The 17795-nt window shown below is 47.1% G+C and overlaps 1 protein-coding gene and 1 pseudogene across 1 annotated transcript; one reads left to right on the top strand and one right to left on the bottom strand.

Annotated features, from left to right (window-relative positions):
• Positions 1-541: 541 nt before the first annotated feature.
• Positions 542-1174, bottom strand: LOC120846599 (annotated as a pseudogene).
• Positions 1175-6216: 5042 nt separating this feature from the next.
• LOC120846597 lies at positions 6217-12422 on the top strand. Its single transcript, XM_042288956.1, has 3 exons — positions 6217-6265; positions 9290-9646; positions 12181-12422. The coding sequence occupies exons 1-3, from the start codon at positions 6217-6219 to the stop codon at positions 12420-12422; spliced, it is 648 nt and encodes a 215-aa protein (XP_042144890.1).
• Positions 12423-17795: the final 5373 nt, after the last annotated feature.

Genomic DNA, 17795 nt, shown 5'->3' with positions numbered 1-17795 from the left:
GAAAAAGCGGTGAACCAATTGACGGCACATTGGCGGTCGTTGGTTTTGAAGAGTCGAAGAAAATCCGTACTCTCCGGGGCGATCGAGAGGCTCTCTCATGTCGCATGCTTCGCAGGGCCTGTTTTCAATAGACGGCATGTAAGGTCTTTGCGCACGTCACGTAAAGGAAATGACCGAAGCGGCTCCCCTTAACACATGTTTATCTCAGACGTGGACGCATCCGTCCACGTCTGGGATAAACATGTGGCGAGCGTGGGTGTAACCAGCGGGGCGCGCCGACCGGGTCTGAGGGTCAGGTTTCTTCCCTCCGTGCGCAGTCGCCTTCAGACGGACATGAAAAACTCAGAGCCGTTTCACACCACGGAGTTGGAGTGCGTTTTTGAAAAGGTACCCACAGGCCATCAAACGCGAAGAGAAAATAAATACTGAAGGGTACCCTTTGTGTAAAATTGTTTTTATAATTCTTTGTCATCAGATTTTTATGAGCTTTGTTGTGGCCGCTTTGCACGAATCTGCCCACAGACGCTAGTGGAAGCGAGTCTTATTTCCGAAGTGGATGCTTTGTTGACGCTCAAGTTCTTGATACTAGCGATTCGGGCCGCTAAGGGTTGACGCGTGTTCACTGCCAGAAGTGCCAGGATTGAATTCCAAGCACGGGCCGGACGGAATGCCAGTCTCTCGTTTTCATTTTCCTGACCACCCGCAGGTCAGGCCTTGTCAAGTGAATTAGTGCCACATTCGGTAATTTTGTCTTGAACAGGTTCACCATATCTGACGCACACTTCATAGCTGATGTGGCAGGCTCCCGGAGATTGAAAAGAGTTGCATGGTTTTTGACAAGGCCTCCAATCGCATCGCAGGCGTTCTTGCCATGCCCAGTAGCTGAAAATAGCCATATGACCGACAGGTACTTGGTTTTCGTGAGCTCATGGAGTTGATACCGGTTCATAAAATGACTTTCCGCACCGTCGTTGACGTACGTCACATGCGCGTACATCGGAGCAACGTCCTCAAGCCACTGGTGAATTTTCGCAACGGCGTAGCATGCATGGGCGGAATCATGGATGGTGTCATCACTGATGAGGGCGCAGCTATGCGTTCCTTTTCTAGTTGTCCCCACGCATGTGAAGATCGAAACTTGCGTCTTTTGCCAATGATCCGACTGAACCTCTTCAGGCAGTAAAACTGTCCAGTTTTCTGCGAAATCAAAATGGAGCGGGACATTACCTTTGTCTTTTTCTTGTCAGCTCTCCTTTTTCCTAGGCCGCGTACAACACTTCATCATCATCTGGAATTTCCAGGCCAGGTGCAGTAAGAGCTTTAGCTGTTGGGCATGAGCTACGCTGGCCGAGGAAACACTTCGTAGATGGAATGTCACACATCGTCAATTCACGAATGTCTTCAGCACTTCTTATTATTTCAGTGGCTTTTCCTACGACACAAACACTTAGTTTGATGTTAGCGCAAGACGTACACACGCAAACATCGTGCCAAGATATGCACAGCACTCACTTTTGCCTCACTGAGTAGACCTTGGTGAGCCCAATGGCCGTGTCAGGGTGAACCGCCTTAAACAACCGGAATCTTTCACAAATACACGTTGTCCTAAAACGTTTTGACACATATTTTTTTTCTCTTCGGGCTTTGTTAGGAGCAGTTGAGTTTATCTCTAGTGTAATAATTCACTGCCGCCTGAATGTCCACTTGACTCAGCCTCATTCTTGTGTAGGGATCAGGCTTTGACCACGCGCCGAGTGTCTCTTGGTTCTTCCTTGCTGTTTGGATCAGGTGGCGAGTTACTGAAGGAATCATCTTTTGTATCGCTTGCTGGGAGAGATTCCTCGGGATTAAGGTCAGGAGACGGCATCGTTCTTGGTACCCGAATCAGAAGAATCGAACGCATATCTCAGGTCGCTGAACAACTCCGGACAGATGTTGCAGCTTTGTACCGAGGCCCCAGGCTCATCCATGACTCCATGTGCTGCAGTAAGGCTTGATGAAATCTTCTTTACGAGAACGCTCTCGATCTCCCCCTTCTTCCGCTTTGTGCGAGGCTAGCGACAATGCGATTTCCACTCAGTGCGTGCTTTCAGAGGTGATATTTTTTCGATATCTTGTAAACCCTGAGATGGGGAACGATAAAAAAAAAAAACGGACGAACACAACAAAATCTCAGACGCAGCTGAATTTTATTGATATGAGTACACCAATAAATAGACTTTCAGACAAAAGGAAAAGAGAAAGGGCAAAAATAACTCAAACGCATGAACAAGAGGACCAACGAGTTCGCCCCAGACAGCCTGAGCCACTCCCCGGCTCCAGCACTTTCGGAAAGGGAGCCGACCACCCGAACAACAACCCCAAGGTCAACAGGGAAGGCGACCTTCAAAACGCTAAAGCCTAATCTCCATTTCCTACTTCCAAGCAAAAGCTTCCCGATTTGCTTCCCCCTCCCCCTCTCCCTCCCCCCCCCTTCAAGTTTACAAAGCCCTCTCACACAAGCAAAAACACTCGCGAATGCGGAAAAGTCTCCTTAATTAGGCTTCTAAACAATTATTTTCGTTACACAGAACGGAAGTTTCATCCCAAGGAAGGGAACAAAAATTACAAGAACTAACATGATTTGCCAACTCAGAACTCTGGACCCTATTTTTTACACTCCTTTCATGTTCCGTAAGACGGTCATTCAAACAACGCCCTGTCTGACCAACATAACACAATCCGCAGTCAAAGGGGATCTTGTAGACCACCTCTGTGACACAGGAGACTGAGGGATCTCTGTGTTTTCTTCCGCAACATCCCACACGTCTGAAGGCAAATGGGGTGAGCTTGTCTCAACGAAAGTCCGTCTTAAGAATAACATTTACGTTAAAGTTTGCATTCAAAGCTTTTAGGCTATGAGAAGAACCACGAAAATAAGGAATCACAGCAAAGGTTCCACCTTGAACCCTCTTAGCGGTCACCGATGTGCGTACAAGTAGTCTACACGCACTAGAAACGATAAAATCTAAACTATAACCCGCCGACAGTAGACAGTTGATTTGAACGGCGAAAGTGTTCGTAACACATGAAAACAAGATTTCTTCAGTGCACTGCCAATTAGTGATCTCACCCCCCCCCCCCCCCCCCCCCCGTTTTAACATGTTTAGAATGAGCACTCCATCTAGAAAGAAACCTCTGCACGCTTTCCCTCCCATAAGACCAGCAAATCCCCTTTTTATTCAATAGTTGCAAGTCCAAAAACTCTAACTTTCCATCTTTCGCTGACTCAGAGGTGAATTTCAATTCCGGTGCAGCGGTAAAATAAGGTCATGGATCTCAGTAGCAGAAAGCTGATTCGGAGCACAAACCAAGATGTCATCAACAAACCTCTGAACCAAAACCCCTTCAACACCCAAAGATCCAACAAAATCTGCTATTTTCTTGTCATGAGTGTTAAGATAAAACTCAGTCAACACTGTAGCCACCGCCGAACCAATGCACCCACCTTTCCGCTGTATATAACAGTCACCATTAAAGTTAACCACAGTTGCCTTCAGATAGCACGTCAGAAGCTCCAGCACCGCATCTACCGAGATACCGTCCGGAGGTCACTCATATATATGAGTGAGCTCCAGATGGATATGAGCTACTTTGGGCTCTGCCTAAGAAGAAGTTTGTGGAACCCCAGCATTTTCGGCTGACTCAGCGGAATCTCCCTTGGCGGCACCAGAAGCGGATCATCAAGGCCTCTCGGAATGTGGCAGGTCAAAAACAAATGTGGCAGGCAGCAAAAAAAAAAAAAAAAAAAAAATAAAAAGACGATGTCGGGGTGCACGTTTTGAAGGGCTAACGACAATATATCTATTTCATATTTCCTTCACTATACAGTAAATCATTTTCATCATCACTGTAACAATGAGTTGGGGGACGCGTACCAAGTATAAGGTGCGCGTTCTTTCCAAATCCAGTTGCAAACGAAGTGACATTTTAATCCTTTGAAATGATATTTCAAGCATCGTTTTATTTATGTCGGTTGAAATTCTTAATAATTATTCAGTATTAGTAGATGGTTCTTTAATCTTCTCAATGCGCCACGGACCCCCGATGTCATCAGCGAGAAGGCTCGGTGAGGTTTGGTATGGGGTAGGTATACTTTATATACAGGGAATCACGATACAGCACCTTTTACAAAGCAGGAAGGGAACTTTCTGGCCGCCCCGCGGACCCTCTCCGCGGCTACTCGAGGTGAGGCCTGCCCACCTAGCTCCAGACAAGAACCCCTTTTTCAGTCAAGACAACGCTTAAAGACCAGCGCATACGCGCTGCTTACAATCTTCCCAAATGAAAGAACATAGAAAAAAAGCTCCGAACACTGTCATCACTTTTCTCCAGCGCCATTCGTCAAAACTGACATCATTTCTTCAGAGGCTTTGCTATTTTCCGCAACTAACGTCACTCCTTCAGAGGCTTTGCCATTCGTCGGTTCTGATATCAGGTCTTGCGCAACTCTCATACAACCTTGGCACTCCGGAATGCAATGCTGCTCGTCCATCCATCAGAGCACGGAGAGGAAACATGACACCCCGGCCAGCTTCCCGCAAAGGGCAATCTCTTTACGGGGATGCATTAGTCACGAAAGCGAAGGTGGCGGCGCCCGGCAACACATAGAGCACGCCGAGAAAGCGATAAACAATGACGCCAGACCTTACAGTATTGTTAAAACCTCACATTTGTGCAACGCAAAAATATTACACGAGTACACTTAAGACTGCTTACGTGCGGGAAGGCGAATGTCACTCAAGGACGACCTTGAGGACGACCTTAATGACGACTTCTAGGATGACCTCTATGACGACGTCTAGAAAGGCGTCAAGAAAGACGTCTATGACGACTTCTAGGACGACCTCTAGGACGACCTCTAGAAAGGCGTCAAGAAAGACGTCTATGACGACTTCTAGGACGACCTCTAGGACGACGTCGAGAACGATGCCTAGACAAGGACACTTAAGGAGGCTGTGGCGTATTTGACGTAGATGTACACGCGGTCGCCTCACAGTCCATCGCACAAAGCACAGAATGAGCACAGATGAAGTCCGAAGCGCACCTTTTGCAAACGGCGCTCCGTCGGTGACATCGCGCTGATGACGTGTGATCACGCTTGATGAGATCACGCTTATGACGCGAGATGACGTATTTTAGAGCGCAGCTCTTAGGCGCCCGTTTCCGGCTTGAGCGGCGTCGGCGTCGGCGTAACCAAGGTCACCCCAAGGTCACGTGATCCTTCAAGGTCACTCAAGGTCCCGTGACCCCCCAGGTCACGTGACCCCTCCCAAGTTCACCTAAAGGTCGCGTATCCCCCCCAAGGTCACGTGACCCCCCCCCCCCACGGTCACGTGACCCCCCCCCCCGAAGTCACGTGACACACCCCCGAGGTCACGTGACCCCCTCCCCCCGAGGTCAGGTGACCCCCCAGAGCATATTAAAGAATGAGGGGAGGAGGAGGAGAAGAAGGAGGAGGAGGAGGGACGCTTCCCTCAGTACCTTTTCCTCCTCCTCCTCAAGAGCTGCGCTCCAATTCGGCGTTGCAGGGAGTTGTAAAATGCTTTTTTTATTGCCATCTTTCGCGAACAACGCCTACAATGCCTACAACCCTTGTTTTTCACGTATTGTGACAATTGGGGTCGTCCTAGAGGTTTAGGACGACTTCTACGACGACCGCAAGGACGACGCCAAGGATAGCGTCGTCCTTCAGCACAGGTTTGAGCGGCGCGTATCCGCGCAATCGCATTTTTGTGGCCATCTGCTCCGAATTTTCGCTCAATGGGGCAAGTAAGGGTTTCGCCTTAAAATTAAAATTTCAGAGAGCTTGTAGATTAAAACATAATGTCTTGGCCGCAATCACAAACTGACAGAAGTAAAGAAGCTGCGACCAATATTTACAACGTCTAACATATAAAACAGTAATTATCCAGCTTGATAGGATATCCAGAAAGGCCAATATTTGCATAGATTTAGAAAAGTTTTATAATGTAAGTCAAACACGAATGCCGCAATTGTCAGGTCCGGTTTTAGTGTATTCATTTCTAAACGGCCTAATTGAATGTAACGCGAAAAACAAAAATCTCAAAAGCAGAAACGTGCATTAATTTTAATTCAAAATATGACATTTTTTTGTAGATATAGTATACCTGAAGTTCAAGCACTACGGGAAAAGAGGGTGCTGACTGCTGAGTCATGAGGTCAAATATTTTGCTCTGTGTGATCTTCATCTATCAGCTTACCGGTACGTAGAGTTATACACAATAGCTAAATTATTTTGTGCTGGTCAGACAGCAGTTTTTGGTACATACCAAAACTTAAATACCTTGCCCGCAACAGGACTGCAGGGTCAAAAAATCAAGGTGTGACTTTTGAAGGGAAGTCACTTCAAAGTGACTTCGCTTCAGGAAGAATAACGATCTTCAAAATAACTTCCTTGATTGTGTGTGTGTGTGGGGGGGGGGGGGGGGGGGGAGGGGAGGGAGGGAAGGGGGGGGGGGGCGTGGCGACCGAGATAAAGCACAATTTAACTTTCGAAAGTATTTTGCTGGCTAGTGCTTGGAAACCATGATTTGTTATGGTTTATATATATTTTTTAATATAATATTTATTAGGTTTCTAAAATTCATCTAGCTAATCATACCGCACTGTTTTCAAATGAAAATGCATTCTAATTAATGTTGCATTGGATTTATGTTGTGTTCGTAGCATTGCCCGAGGTAAAATGTTTTTCAATATTTAAACGCCAGTACGTTGCAAGGTAGAGAGTAGAGTTATTTGTATAGCGGTGCTTCTTACTACATCGAAATGTTTTTCCATCTGAGGCCTAACAAACTATTTAGAGCGGAGACTTCGGCCATACGGTAAACTCTTAAACTCTTAATTTTTCAGAGAGTTAATTATCTCCATAATGATACCCCCAGACTAGGAAAAAATTAAGAAGAATGGGCAACCACTCACAGCTTCAAAACACAGCTACTGCTTTTACTTCACGAAGTCAAATTTACACAATCGAGGTTATGCTAACACTTCTTCACAATTAATATTTTTCCTCACTCCCCAGTTTATTATTATGAAGCTAAAAATATAAAATAGCGCAAAAAGACAGGGGCACGAAGTAAACAGGACAAGCGCTATTTTGTTCACTTCGTGTCCCTGTCTTTTTTGCGCTATGTTCTACTTATATAACTCCATAATATTAAACTGGGGAGTGAGGAAAAAAATTATTTGCGAAGATGTGGATGTGCAACCTTCGGTGAGGGTGGACGATTGTGTAAATGTGATTTTGTGAAGTAAAAGCAGTAGCTGTGTTTTTAAACTCTGAGTGGTTGCCAGTTTTTCTTAATTTATTTTCCGAATCCGGGAGTATCATTATGGAGATGAATCAAATATCCCAGCAACGTACATTAGTAGATTATTGATGTAGTTCACATCAGAGATTGCGTTTTTTTTTCTCATTTCGTCGTTTACTAAACATGCTTGGTTACCCAGTTGCAGGTCAGAAAAATTGTTGTAGATTTGTTCATTCTACCAAGCGCGATGAAATGCGGTAGCTTTACGGGAACATCGTTTGTGAAAACCGTTAGGAAAGGAAAAGGTACGGTGATGAAATGGTTCTAATAAAGCGTACACACATCTAGGACGGCGTCAAGGACGGTGTCTAATGGCCGATTCGTCTGGGGCACACCGCACCCGTCCAGTGCAGTAAACTCTTTCCACTTTAGTACACGAAAGACTGGTGGGGAGAGAAGCAAGCTTCCCTCTACCCTCTAGCCTTCCGTGTATCACGAACCGCACTGCACCGGTGCGATGCGGGCCCAGACGAATTGGCCATAGGTCGACATCGAGGACGACGTCACGAACAACATCTAGGACGACCTCCAAAACGACCTCTAGGACGACTTCTAAGACAACGTCAAGGGCGGTGTCGAAGACACCATCCTTGACGTTGTTCTAGAAGTCCTAGTAATGGTTGCCCTACCGAAAAAAAAAAACAGTATAACTTTTCACTAACTGGATTTTGGAACAGGAAATCTAAATGAATGTCTTGATGGAAACCTGAAATCCAGACTTATGTCCTGTTCCATATTACATTTAGCGAAACGTTATACTGGTCGTTTCGGTAGGGTCAAGAACGACGTCTAGGGCTACCTCAAGGACGACGTCTAGCAAAACGTCCGAGAGGACTGTGTCAAAAACGGCATCTACGACTACCGCGTTTTCGACCTCCAGGACCTCTAGGACGACGTCGAGGACGATGTCAAGGACGTCAGGTCATGTCAGCCTCAGCTACCGGCGCTTACGCGACTGAAGCTTAGCAGCTCACGCGACCGGCGCTTCAGCGAAGGGCGCTAGAGCCAACGGGCACTTCAGCCACCGGCACTTCAGCTACATGCGCCTCAGCCATCATTGCTTCAGTCACGAGCGCCTCAGCCGCCATCGCTTCACCAACGGGCGTTTGGTGGCCTTGGTTAAGAAACATTGCACCTGGTTGGGTCTTTAAAGCTACCGTTTTGAAAGCAAAACAGGCTCCTATCACAAAGCCTTCCACTCTCCCCCCTTTACAAGAGCGAAGGCTAGAGAGGCGAGGAGGGACTCGCCTGTTCGTTGTTGCAAAATGAAAAGAAAAGATGGTTTTGTAAGAGGAGCCTTTCCTGTTTTTCTTGACCTGCAACAGGGTATACCCCAACTCAACCCTTTGACGTCAGGCCGCTGCGGTGTCGGTGATGTCGGTACTGGGCATTCACAGACGCTCCCTCTCACGCGAATCTTGTTTCTGCGCACACAACTGCATTGACTTTGTGTGGGCGAACGCGGGCTTCTTAGTATGGTGCCTGGAACGCGTGCCCGACTGGTGTGTTTTCCGCGTCCAAAAATATTGTCCTCGATTTCCGCCTGGTGACGTCATACAAGGGTGTCGCCTGTCGCGATCCCGGCGGTGTGCCAGTAGGGGTTGTGGCTGACGTCTGTTATGATGTAGGTCGCTGTACAGTGAGTCCGCGAAAGCTTCGGCAGCCAGAAGTTGGGACGCCGCAACGACAACGGCACTTGCGTTCAAGTGTGCTCTTCGCCAGGATTTTTACGACCAACCGCTTTGGGATCACTTTTGGACCACGTTTGATGTATGGGCGGAGTAGGACGCTACACTCACCAGTCGGAGAGGCGCTGCAGGCACCATGCTTTTAGTAAGCACCATGTTGGTGTATAGTCATAAGTTACTAGAAGCATTGTCAACCGCCTTGTAAAGCAGTCCCGATATTATCTCTAGGTCTATGTTCTCTTCAAAAACTCAGCTTCGAAGATTTCATCGACGAGGTTCTCTTCCGGACTCAGCGGAACCTATACAGACACCTCGGGGAAGGCTGGAATATATCTCTAGGCACAAGCCTACAGGATGAAAATGGCACCTTCATTCCTCTCGGAAGCGACAACTTCGCTAAGGGTATTGGATTGCACTATAAGCTTAAAGGAAATGGAGAGTGCGACACCAGATGGAGTCAGCGAGTCTACGCGCTTCGGTGTCCCGTCAAATTTGACAACTTCAAGGTAACACTTCCTCGGTTGGACGATGAGAAACAGTACATAGTCCGTGTGGAAACAAGAGGGATAGTGATGTTTTATGAAGGTTTGTATTTCGCATGCTAATATTTTATTTTTATTTTCTGAAGTGTATACACTATCTCCGAGGTGTCAGATACATTAGGGAGTTTTCGTAGATCGTTTTCGCCGTCCTGCAACGCCCTCCACTACGATACCCGGAACTCTACAGCCAAGGCCTTCGGAGCGCAGGCGCAGTAGCTGCTTCTTCGTTGCGGAGGGCTTATCGGAGGGGGAAACGCGGTCTACGAAAACTTCCTATTGATACGTCTAACACGTTATCTATATTGCGGCAGGTAGAAACGGTTTTGTACATAGTGAATATGGCTACCATCACGCCGAGCAGTAAATACGGTTATACGGGCTTCCCATGTCAGCACTTAATTTCACTCCATTTTTTTCTTTTTTTGCTATTGCACGCATCTTATAAATTTAAGTATGTCACTCCGAGTTAAGTTGTTGGTCCTCCCGGCGGAGCGGGAGGCACGTTCCGCCCCGATGGTCTGCAGCGTGGTGGCGCGAACTTCGCTGAGTGACGGGGGGTTGACTCACTGCTTGCAGAGAACTATGTGCATTTATTTACACTAGTTACAAGTCCGAGCTTGGGAGACCATCCTGCCTCGTCTAGATGCTTGGCCCCAGTCCCCAGTCTCCCTAAATCGAATCCAAAATTCAAATCTCCATCCGTGAGAATCTTCTTGGCACTCCTTTTGTAGGCTCGTAGGGGCCTGCTTTCCCCTCAGGAACCGACTAATCCCTTCAAATTTCGCCATTCCCAGGTGGTACACTGTTCTCCAATGATCGGTGAGCTGTCAGTCTGACGCTCCAACCGTTAAGACCAAATTCCGTCTAGAGTCGTTCCCTGCGTTTTTCCCAGTCTGGCTGGCGCCAACAGCTGAAATATTACACCGGGCAAAAAGCGACTATTTGACACTAAGCGGCAAAACTATCTATAACCAGGCACACTCGGTTAACAGCAACAAGCAGCTCCACGAATGGGCTGTCCCAGGGATCTGTCGAACAGACTCCCGAAACCCGAGACGTTTCTTAACGATCGCGGGGGAACCGCTCCCACCTCTCAGCCGCTCTGTCCCCGCAAATGTTCCCTCCAAAACGCCGACACAAAGATACAAAGCTAAAAAAATCAATGTCGACACAACTCTGGAAAGATAAACTTTTCTAACAAGAGAAAACACCTTAATTAATAAACAAGATTTTTACATACTTAACTCTCCGTTTGCATTTGGTTTTAGCAGAATGTGTTTGTAACAGCCTCGTCTGATGTACTTGCCCCTTCTGCACCAGTGTGGGAAAGTGTAGGGCGGTGTACTTCCGGTCTTATCTCAATACACATACCGGAAGTAGACTTCCCTAGACTTCTCTGCACCGGTGCTGGAAGTTTAAGGAAATCGAACGCAGCTAACGCTAATTTATAATCCCCGAAATAAGGGTGATGGAACGCCACGGAAACCACTATGAAATGTGTAAGACGTACTTCGGACGACAATCTGAACAAAAAGACGTAGTTGAAAAGAAATAGTAATTAACTGAGAAGGGATAACTAAATTTTGAACACGCCCCGACGCAAATGGAAATAAATTAAAAGTGCTACTTGGACTAGCCGGTTTTGATGCCCACGACTCCATGATTATGAGTCGCACACTATACCACTGTGCCAAAGGGGCGGTGGTAGTGTGTCGGCGCCAGTGGTGAACGCGAACGCTGGACGCAGGCGTTGAACTTTGCGTCTATGCACCAATCATTCTAATCAGAGTTCAGTGATCTCACGTCCCCGTACGCTTTCATTTATCCGTGAGGAGCAGCTTATAATCTGCGACCGACATGCAGAACATCTGTTCTCCCGTCGGAGCGACCGCTGCACTCCTATTTGGGGAAGGATTACGGCCAGTAACATTGACCCGTGGGGTGCGTTTTTTTTTTTTTTATTTTCTTTGTAATTTTTTTATGTGCCCGAGGTTGCAAACACGTTCCCAAAAAGACTCCGCCGACTTAAATATACAGAACGAGGCCATAAGGATTATTACTATTTGCACGCCTTGCAAAATTCTAATTCCAGACGTACAGAGTGCGACACCGTTAGCGCGAACAAGCGATCGCCGGTTTTTCCACTTTTTCTCTTTGAGACAAAGGTATGTCGATCGAACACGGCCGGTGAGATAAGTCACGTCACGATTCTCATTCCGTCCCCTCCTCGCTGCGTCCCGTCGAGCTGGTGAACCGAATTGCGAGGAGGAAAAAAGCGAGGCCGCTTGCCCTCATTCTCAAATTTTCCAGGAGAACAATGATGTCAGCGCGCTCGCTTGATCGCGCCCTTCTTTTCCAAAGAATACGTCCATCCGTTTGAAATATCGATGGATGAGTGACATTTTGGAGTTCGTAGCGTTTCGTGCAACGCTTCTGCGGCCTTACTCTGCGAAATCAAAATTTCAGTTCAGTATCTTTTTAAGTCTCTGTGGAAAATGTTGCCTGCACTATGGAGTTTCCGCGAGATTAATTTCGAGTTATGCGTATGTTATATATTAAAGTCATGCTTTGTTTCAGATGGTCGTTCTATGAATTATATACGATATATAATGCATTGGGGAGCTTACACGATGACAGATATGGACAACGTTATTGTGACCAAACCTCCGGCCCGATACGATCTTTCAAACAAATGGGACGGCAATCTTCGAAACGTCCTGCGGAAGAAATTACAAGCTTTCCTCACCGGTGGTGAATTCTCTCGTTATATCACTGAAGGTTTGGAGGAAATCAGGATTCCCCCTGAATTAGAAGAATGAAATGCGTTGATTGGCCATTAAAATAAAATATAATTGCAATGTTTGTTTATAATCGCGAACTTTTGCCAAGTGAAAATAAACGCAAGCTTCTTCATTATGGTGGTTCAAGAACTTATTCATTTTTGTTGTTTTGAATTCGTGCATGGCATATAAGAGTGCCACAGAGTTAAAGCTAGAGACGCTTTGTACACACGTGAGATTACATCCGCCATTGCTGACCTTCTCTTGTCGTACCAAGATACTGGGTCACTGAAACGGGCGCTGAAGTGCTTCCATAAAGGCCAATGCTGGAGAAAAGGACACAGTAGAATCAGAAATGGCAATAACCTGGCCCTCTATGATAATAATAAAGCGAAGTAAACGGAGGACAGAAAAACTGAAGGTCAGTTATGGCGGCGCCAGTGCACAACTGCTGCAAAGCGTCTGTAAGGTTCTGTGACTTCGGAAGGGCTTTTTTTGAACTATGGGGTGTTTTTGGACGATTATTTTATCCCCATTTTCTGCTTGTGTTTTTAGGTTCCGATGTTCAATGACGGAGGGTGAAAAATCGGGGCTTAGCTTCAACGCGAAGGTCAGCGCTCTAGGCATCGCTTAGTGTTTTAATTGTTGGAAGTAACGCGTTACAAGTGACGACGTTAGTGGTATGTTGTTATGCGTTAGTAATTTCAGTAATGCAATTAATAAATTTCTAAATGACTAACAGGTCAATTTTTTTCTTACTAGTTTTACGATATATTATCTGTTAATGTATGCATGGTGGTAAATACGCCTACAAACACGGACAAAAAAGAAGCACACAGCACGAGGCGTAACTTGCAACTGAACTTTACTGAAGGGAACACATAGAAAGAAGAATAAAACGGCACATTCGCAAAGATGCTGGACCTTCATTAATCACGTGAAAAGCCTCTCGTCACTGTTGACTGACCGATAAAAGCCTGCTTTCGGATAAGGCAACAAAAGGAGCACTGATACACACATTCGTGCCATGGGCCCTTCTCATGAATGCCTCATGTATCTCGCGTTCCAATTTTGTTTTGAATTTTCCCATAATCTTGGTACTAATGAACTCGGCCTGGCACGCACGCCTGTTACAATGTACAGCCAAGTGACCAGACGGGGATAGCCTGGTGGTGGCGGAGTGTTCTCTGGTTCTACCAATAATGCACCTCTCTGTCTGGCCAACATAAACCCTACCGCAAGGCAGGGGGACCTCGTGCGTGAACTTTAAGTCACATTGCCGATACTTGGTGGCATAACGCTTGCCGGACACCCCCTGCGCATTACCCGGCATACCTGCATTATTTATTCTTCGGCAAAGCTTAGAAAGCTTGTTTGGGGCAGAAAAAACTACAGGAATGCGAAACTTATTCGCCACCTTTTTGAGGTTGTGAGAAACCGTATGTACATAAAGCAGGACAACAGGTCTAACTTCAGGCCTTGCCCTCTCAGCATCCGCTCTTCCAACAAGCCTCTTCAGCTTCTTTGCGAACCCTTCAGCAACATCACATAAGAACCGGGAAGGGAACCCCACATCCTGCATTCTGTCTAGCTGCAACTGAAAACTAAAGCTCATGTTGTGAGGGAAAGATTTTTTCAAGGAGGCATGCAGATAACTAGAGGCAATTCCCCTCTTTACGAGCTTCGAATAGGCCCAGTCCTATGGCAGCAGCTTTTTCTTTGATCGGGGGTCATACGTCCAACACACATGGTCGCCCTCAAAGAAAAGACCCAAGTCCAAAAATTGAAGGCGCCCGGCACTCGCTGTTTCATGCATAAAACTTAGGCTTTCCGCAAAACTCTTAAAAACCTCAAGCACTCCAGAGACCATATTATATTCGTTAGCCTCTGCAGGATCTCTGTTAAAAACTAAAAAGCTGTCAACGTACCTAAAAATCTTGAGCCTGTAATTCTTTACCACCAACTGTTCTATTGCCCTATCACACGAAGTAAGAAAAATATCACTCCCCTTTTGCCACTTGGCTGTTCATTGTGATAGGTGTAAGTGCCTGGCCGAGTTGAATAGTACCAAGATTATGGGAAAATTTAAAACAAAATTGGAAAGCAAGATACATGAGGCATTCGTGATAAGGGCCCTTGGCACGAATGCCTGTATCAGTGCTCCTTCTGTTGTCTTATCCGATAAGGATCAGGCTTTTATCGGTCACTCAACAGTCACGGCAGGCTTTCCAGGTGGTTAATGAAAGTCCAGCATCGTTTCGTTTGTGCGGTTTTATTCTACTTTTTATGCTTCCTTCAGTAAAGTTCAGTTGCAAGTTAAACCTCGTCCTGCGTACTTCTTTCTTTGTCCGTGTTTATGGCGTATTTACCACCATGCATAAAACCAACTAGCCCAACTCGCAGTTTTAATATTAATTTATGTTACTCGTTATATGTGATTAGTATTCACGTTTTCCGTGGAAACCAAATGATCGCCCCCCCTTCTGTGAAATAAAGTAAAAGGGGGAATTTTTTTTAAATTTCTGTGCGAGGTTATTTCGAATTTCTTTTGTACAAATACTTTAGTGTTAGAACTTCCTATGCCTGGCCTCGCAACTAGTCTTTTTGTTGCACGGAAACCGCAATCGGCCCCAGTTCATGTTTTGTACGGAAGCCTTTACACCAAAAAGACTTCACCCTTTCAAAGATCACTGCTGCCACGACACCGTAGAAAAGAAGTTACCTCGCTCAAGCAAAACATTCGTTCGGAAAGCGACAATTTGGCACCGACCGGAGATTTCGGATCCTCGGCTAAATCGTATTCGGTGAACTGGTGAAGTTCACCGAAGGCGGGCAAGTTTTTCCCTTTCCCACGGCCGTGCCCAAACGAGCTGCAAGGTTGCTCACTGCACCGAAACCTCCACCGTTTTCTGCCTTCATTTTGTAGAGTAACTGTCTAACTAGGGTGACCTCCCGTTCCTCGAAGAGCACTGCCGCCATACCATCAAGTCTCGCTGGCGAGTTGCCAAAGGCGTGGGGCTGCAGATCGCATGGTACGGGGTTCGATTCCCACTTGGCCACTTGGCAAATCTTGTTTGTAACAATTAATTACACCAGACCATATTAGCAATGCTGCACCATCTAGTACAGCCAATTTGAAACTACACACGACTCGTGTGCTTAGTCACGTCGCACACAAGCATAGTCGCACGTATATGTGTGATATATTTCGAAATAAATACCTCATGATAAATACCTCATAATGGCGGGCTATACCCGCCATTATGAGGTATGTGGTGGCACAGGTCAGTACGCTGATGTTGCTCCTGTATCGATACTTTTCAGGTGCTTTTTTTATTGCTGCGCGTCTCTGTGCAAGCAGAAAACCGCGAAGGACAACCTCGGAGACAAAATGAGATTTCCTGTTTTGCTGCAGAAATACAGCTGCCGACAAAAAGGAAAAATATATATATATATAAGGGGTGTTCGACTTTAATTCAGACAGATTTAAAAAAATAAAAAGGATGAGGGTTAGACGAGTGAAGTCTCCGCCGTGTATGTATTTATCAAGCTTGGCGGACATTACATGAGGGGATAATCGTCAAAGGTTGTGGTAGGGTGGCCTTGCTGCATGCCCATCCGGGAGGAACAACACGAAGCCGGGGTTCCCATAACGAGAAACTACATTTATTAGAGTAACAGGATTGGGTTGTCAGTATAAGCATAAAACATTGCCGGAGTGTTGGAACAGCACGCCTCCGTGACCACGGTTCGTCTTCCCCCCGTTCTGTGGGCGTGTGCCCTCCTTTATAGGCTTCTGCGCCTGTCCTACGTGCGCTATTGCGCGCCTCGGCCGTTGTCCAGTTTGGGCATTCGGCAGCGGCCTCTGGCCGTGGTGGGAGACTCTTGCTCCCACACTCCCCCCCCCCCTCCCCTTAAGCGCCTGGCATGTCGATGCCAGTGTTGAAGTGGTCGTCCTTGGGAGGGGGTCGTCGTCGAGGGTGTGGACGGCGGCGCTGTATCGGCGCTAGGGCGCGCTCCAGGTCGCGGTTGTCCTTTGGTGGCCGTTTCCGGAATCCCCGGCAGTTGCAGTTTTCGGTGCCTGTGGAACGTCTTGCCCACTGGCCGCAGTTCCGTGCGGTGGGCCTCGCTGTTTGCCGCCCTCGGTGACTGGGACCGCCACGTGTTCTGGGACCCTGGCGTCCAGATGCCCGGGATTAGTGGTGGCGTCGCCCGTGATCCATCTTCGTAAATTAGAACGAGCAATTGCCATGGGTTACTCTCATGTGTAACCCCTAGCTCTATGATGCATAAAAAAAAGGATAAAGGGTATGAAGTGAGCACGCAATCGCGCAATATTTCTCCCTCTCCCCCCTCAGAAAGGCGATCAGACCCGTGGGATGATATACGATCGAGGTACAACGCTCGAAACCCGAAAGAAAGAAGGAAAAAAAAAGAATAATCTTGTCCATCGCTTTACAACTTCTCTCAGCCGTCACCGACGTCGCAGGTTGTACGGCCTGTGTGGCGGCGAGGGGGGGTCCGGGACCGGGCCGTTGTCGGCATCGGTCTGATCCTGCGAAAAACCATCTTCCGGGATGTGGAATTGTTTAAGGTCGGTGACACGAGTTGGTCCCGTGGACTCACCACTGAAATGGTGAATTAGTGTGTATGTAAGCGGGGAAAGCTTTTTGCCTACACGATATGGACCATCCCCCCTGTTGGCTAGTGAGGCGGTGAAGCCTTTCGCCGCGTCACTCAGGGTGTGAGTGCGCCTGAGCACCAAGTCTCCAACCTCGAACTGCAGGTCTCGGCGTCCCTGGTTGTACTGGTCGGATTGCTGCAGTTTGGCAACGTCAAGGTTTTCCCGGGCTTCCTTGAGGTTGATTGTGAAACGCTTTCGAATGTCGTCTGCGAACTTTGTGTAGTTGCGGTCCTGTGCCCTGGGCTCTGTCGAACGGAGAGTGTTAGTGAGAGGGAAAGCAAGCTCTCTGCCAAAATTGAGCTGGGCAGTAGTGAGCCCGGTGGACCGGTTAACCGTGGTGCGAGTGGCGAAGGCCATTTCTGGGTGCTTCGCATCCCAGCCTTTGCGACGCTCCGTATGAGCAACAAGCATCATCTTAAGGTTTCGAGTCACCCTTTCGGTTATATTTGCCTGTGGATGATACGGCAAAGTTCGTTTATGTTCAATTCCCAGAACCGCGCATGCATTGACGAACACTTTGTTCGTAAAATACGACGCATTATCCGAAATTAGGCTTGCCGGGAAACCAAAACGCGCGAAAACTTGAAGTAGGCAGTCCCATATTTTCTACGAATCCAACTTTCGTAAAGGAAACAGCTCCACCCATTTGGTGAAATGGTCTGTTACTACGAACAAGTACTGGTTTCCGCGTAGGCTACGTGGAAATGGACCCATGACGTCACAGCAAC

Source organism: Ixodes scapularis, unplaced genomic scaffold (genome assembly GCF_016920785.2).
Source record: "Ixodes scapularis isolate PalLabHiFi unplaced genomic scaffold, ASM1692078v2 PGA_scaffold11__112_contigs__length_91849675, whole genome shotgun sequence".
NCBI lineage: Eukaryota > Metazoa > Arthropoda > Arachnida > Ixodida > Ixodidae > Ixodes > Ixodes scapularis.
The sequence above is the reverse complement of the archived record's forward strand: the minus strand, read 5'-3'. Positions and strand labels throughout refer to the sequence as shown.

What these genes read in the sequence shown, in the direction of transcription:
- LOC120846597 (XM_042288956.1), top strand. Translation starts at nt 6,217, where the DNA reads ATGAGGTCAAATATTTTGCTCTGTGTGATCTTCATCTATCAGCTTACC. An exon ending in CTTCATCTATCAGCTTACCG is followed by an intron (nt 6,266 to 9,289) that starts GTACGTAGAGTT and finishes TATTATCTCTAG; the next exon opens with GTCTATGTTCTCTTCAAAAA. An exon ending in GATAGTGATGTTTTATGAAG is followed by an intron (nt 9,647 to 12,180) that starts GTTTGTATTTCG and finishes GCTTTGTTTCAG; the next exon opens with ATGGTCGTTCTATGAATTAT.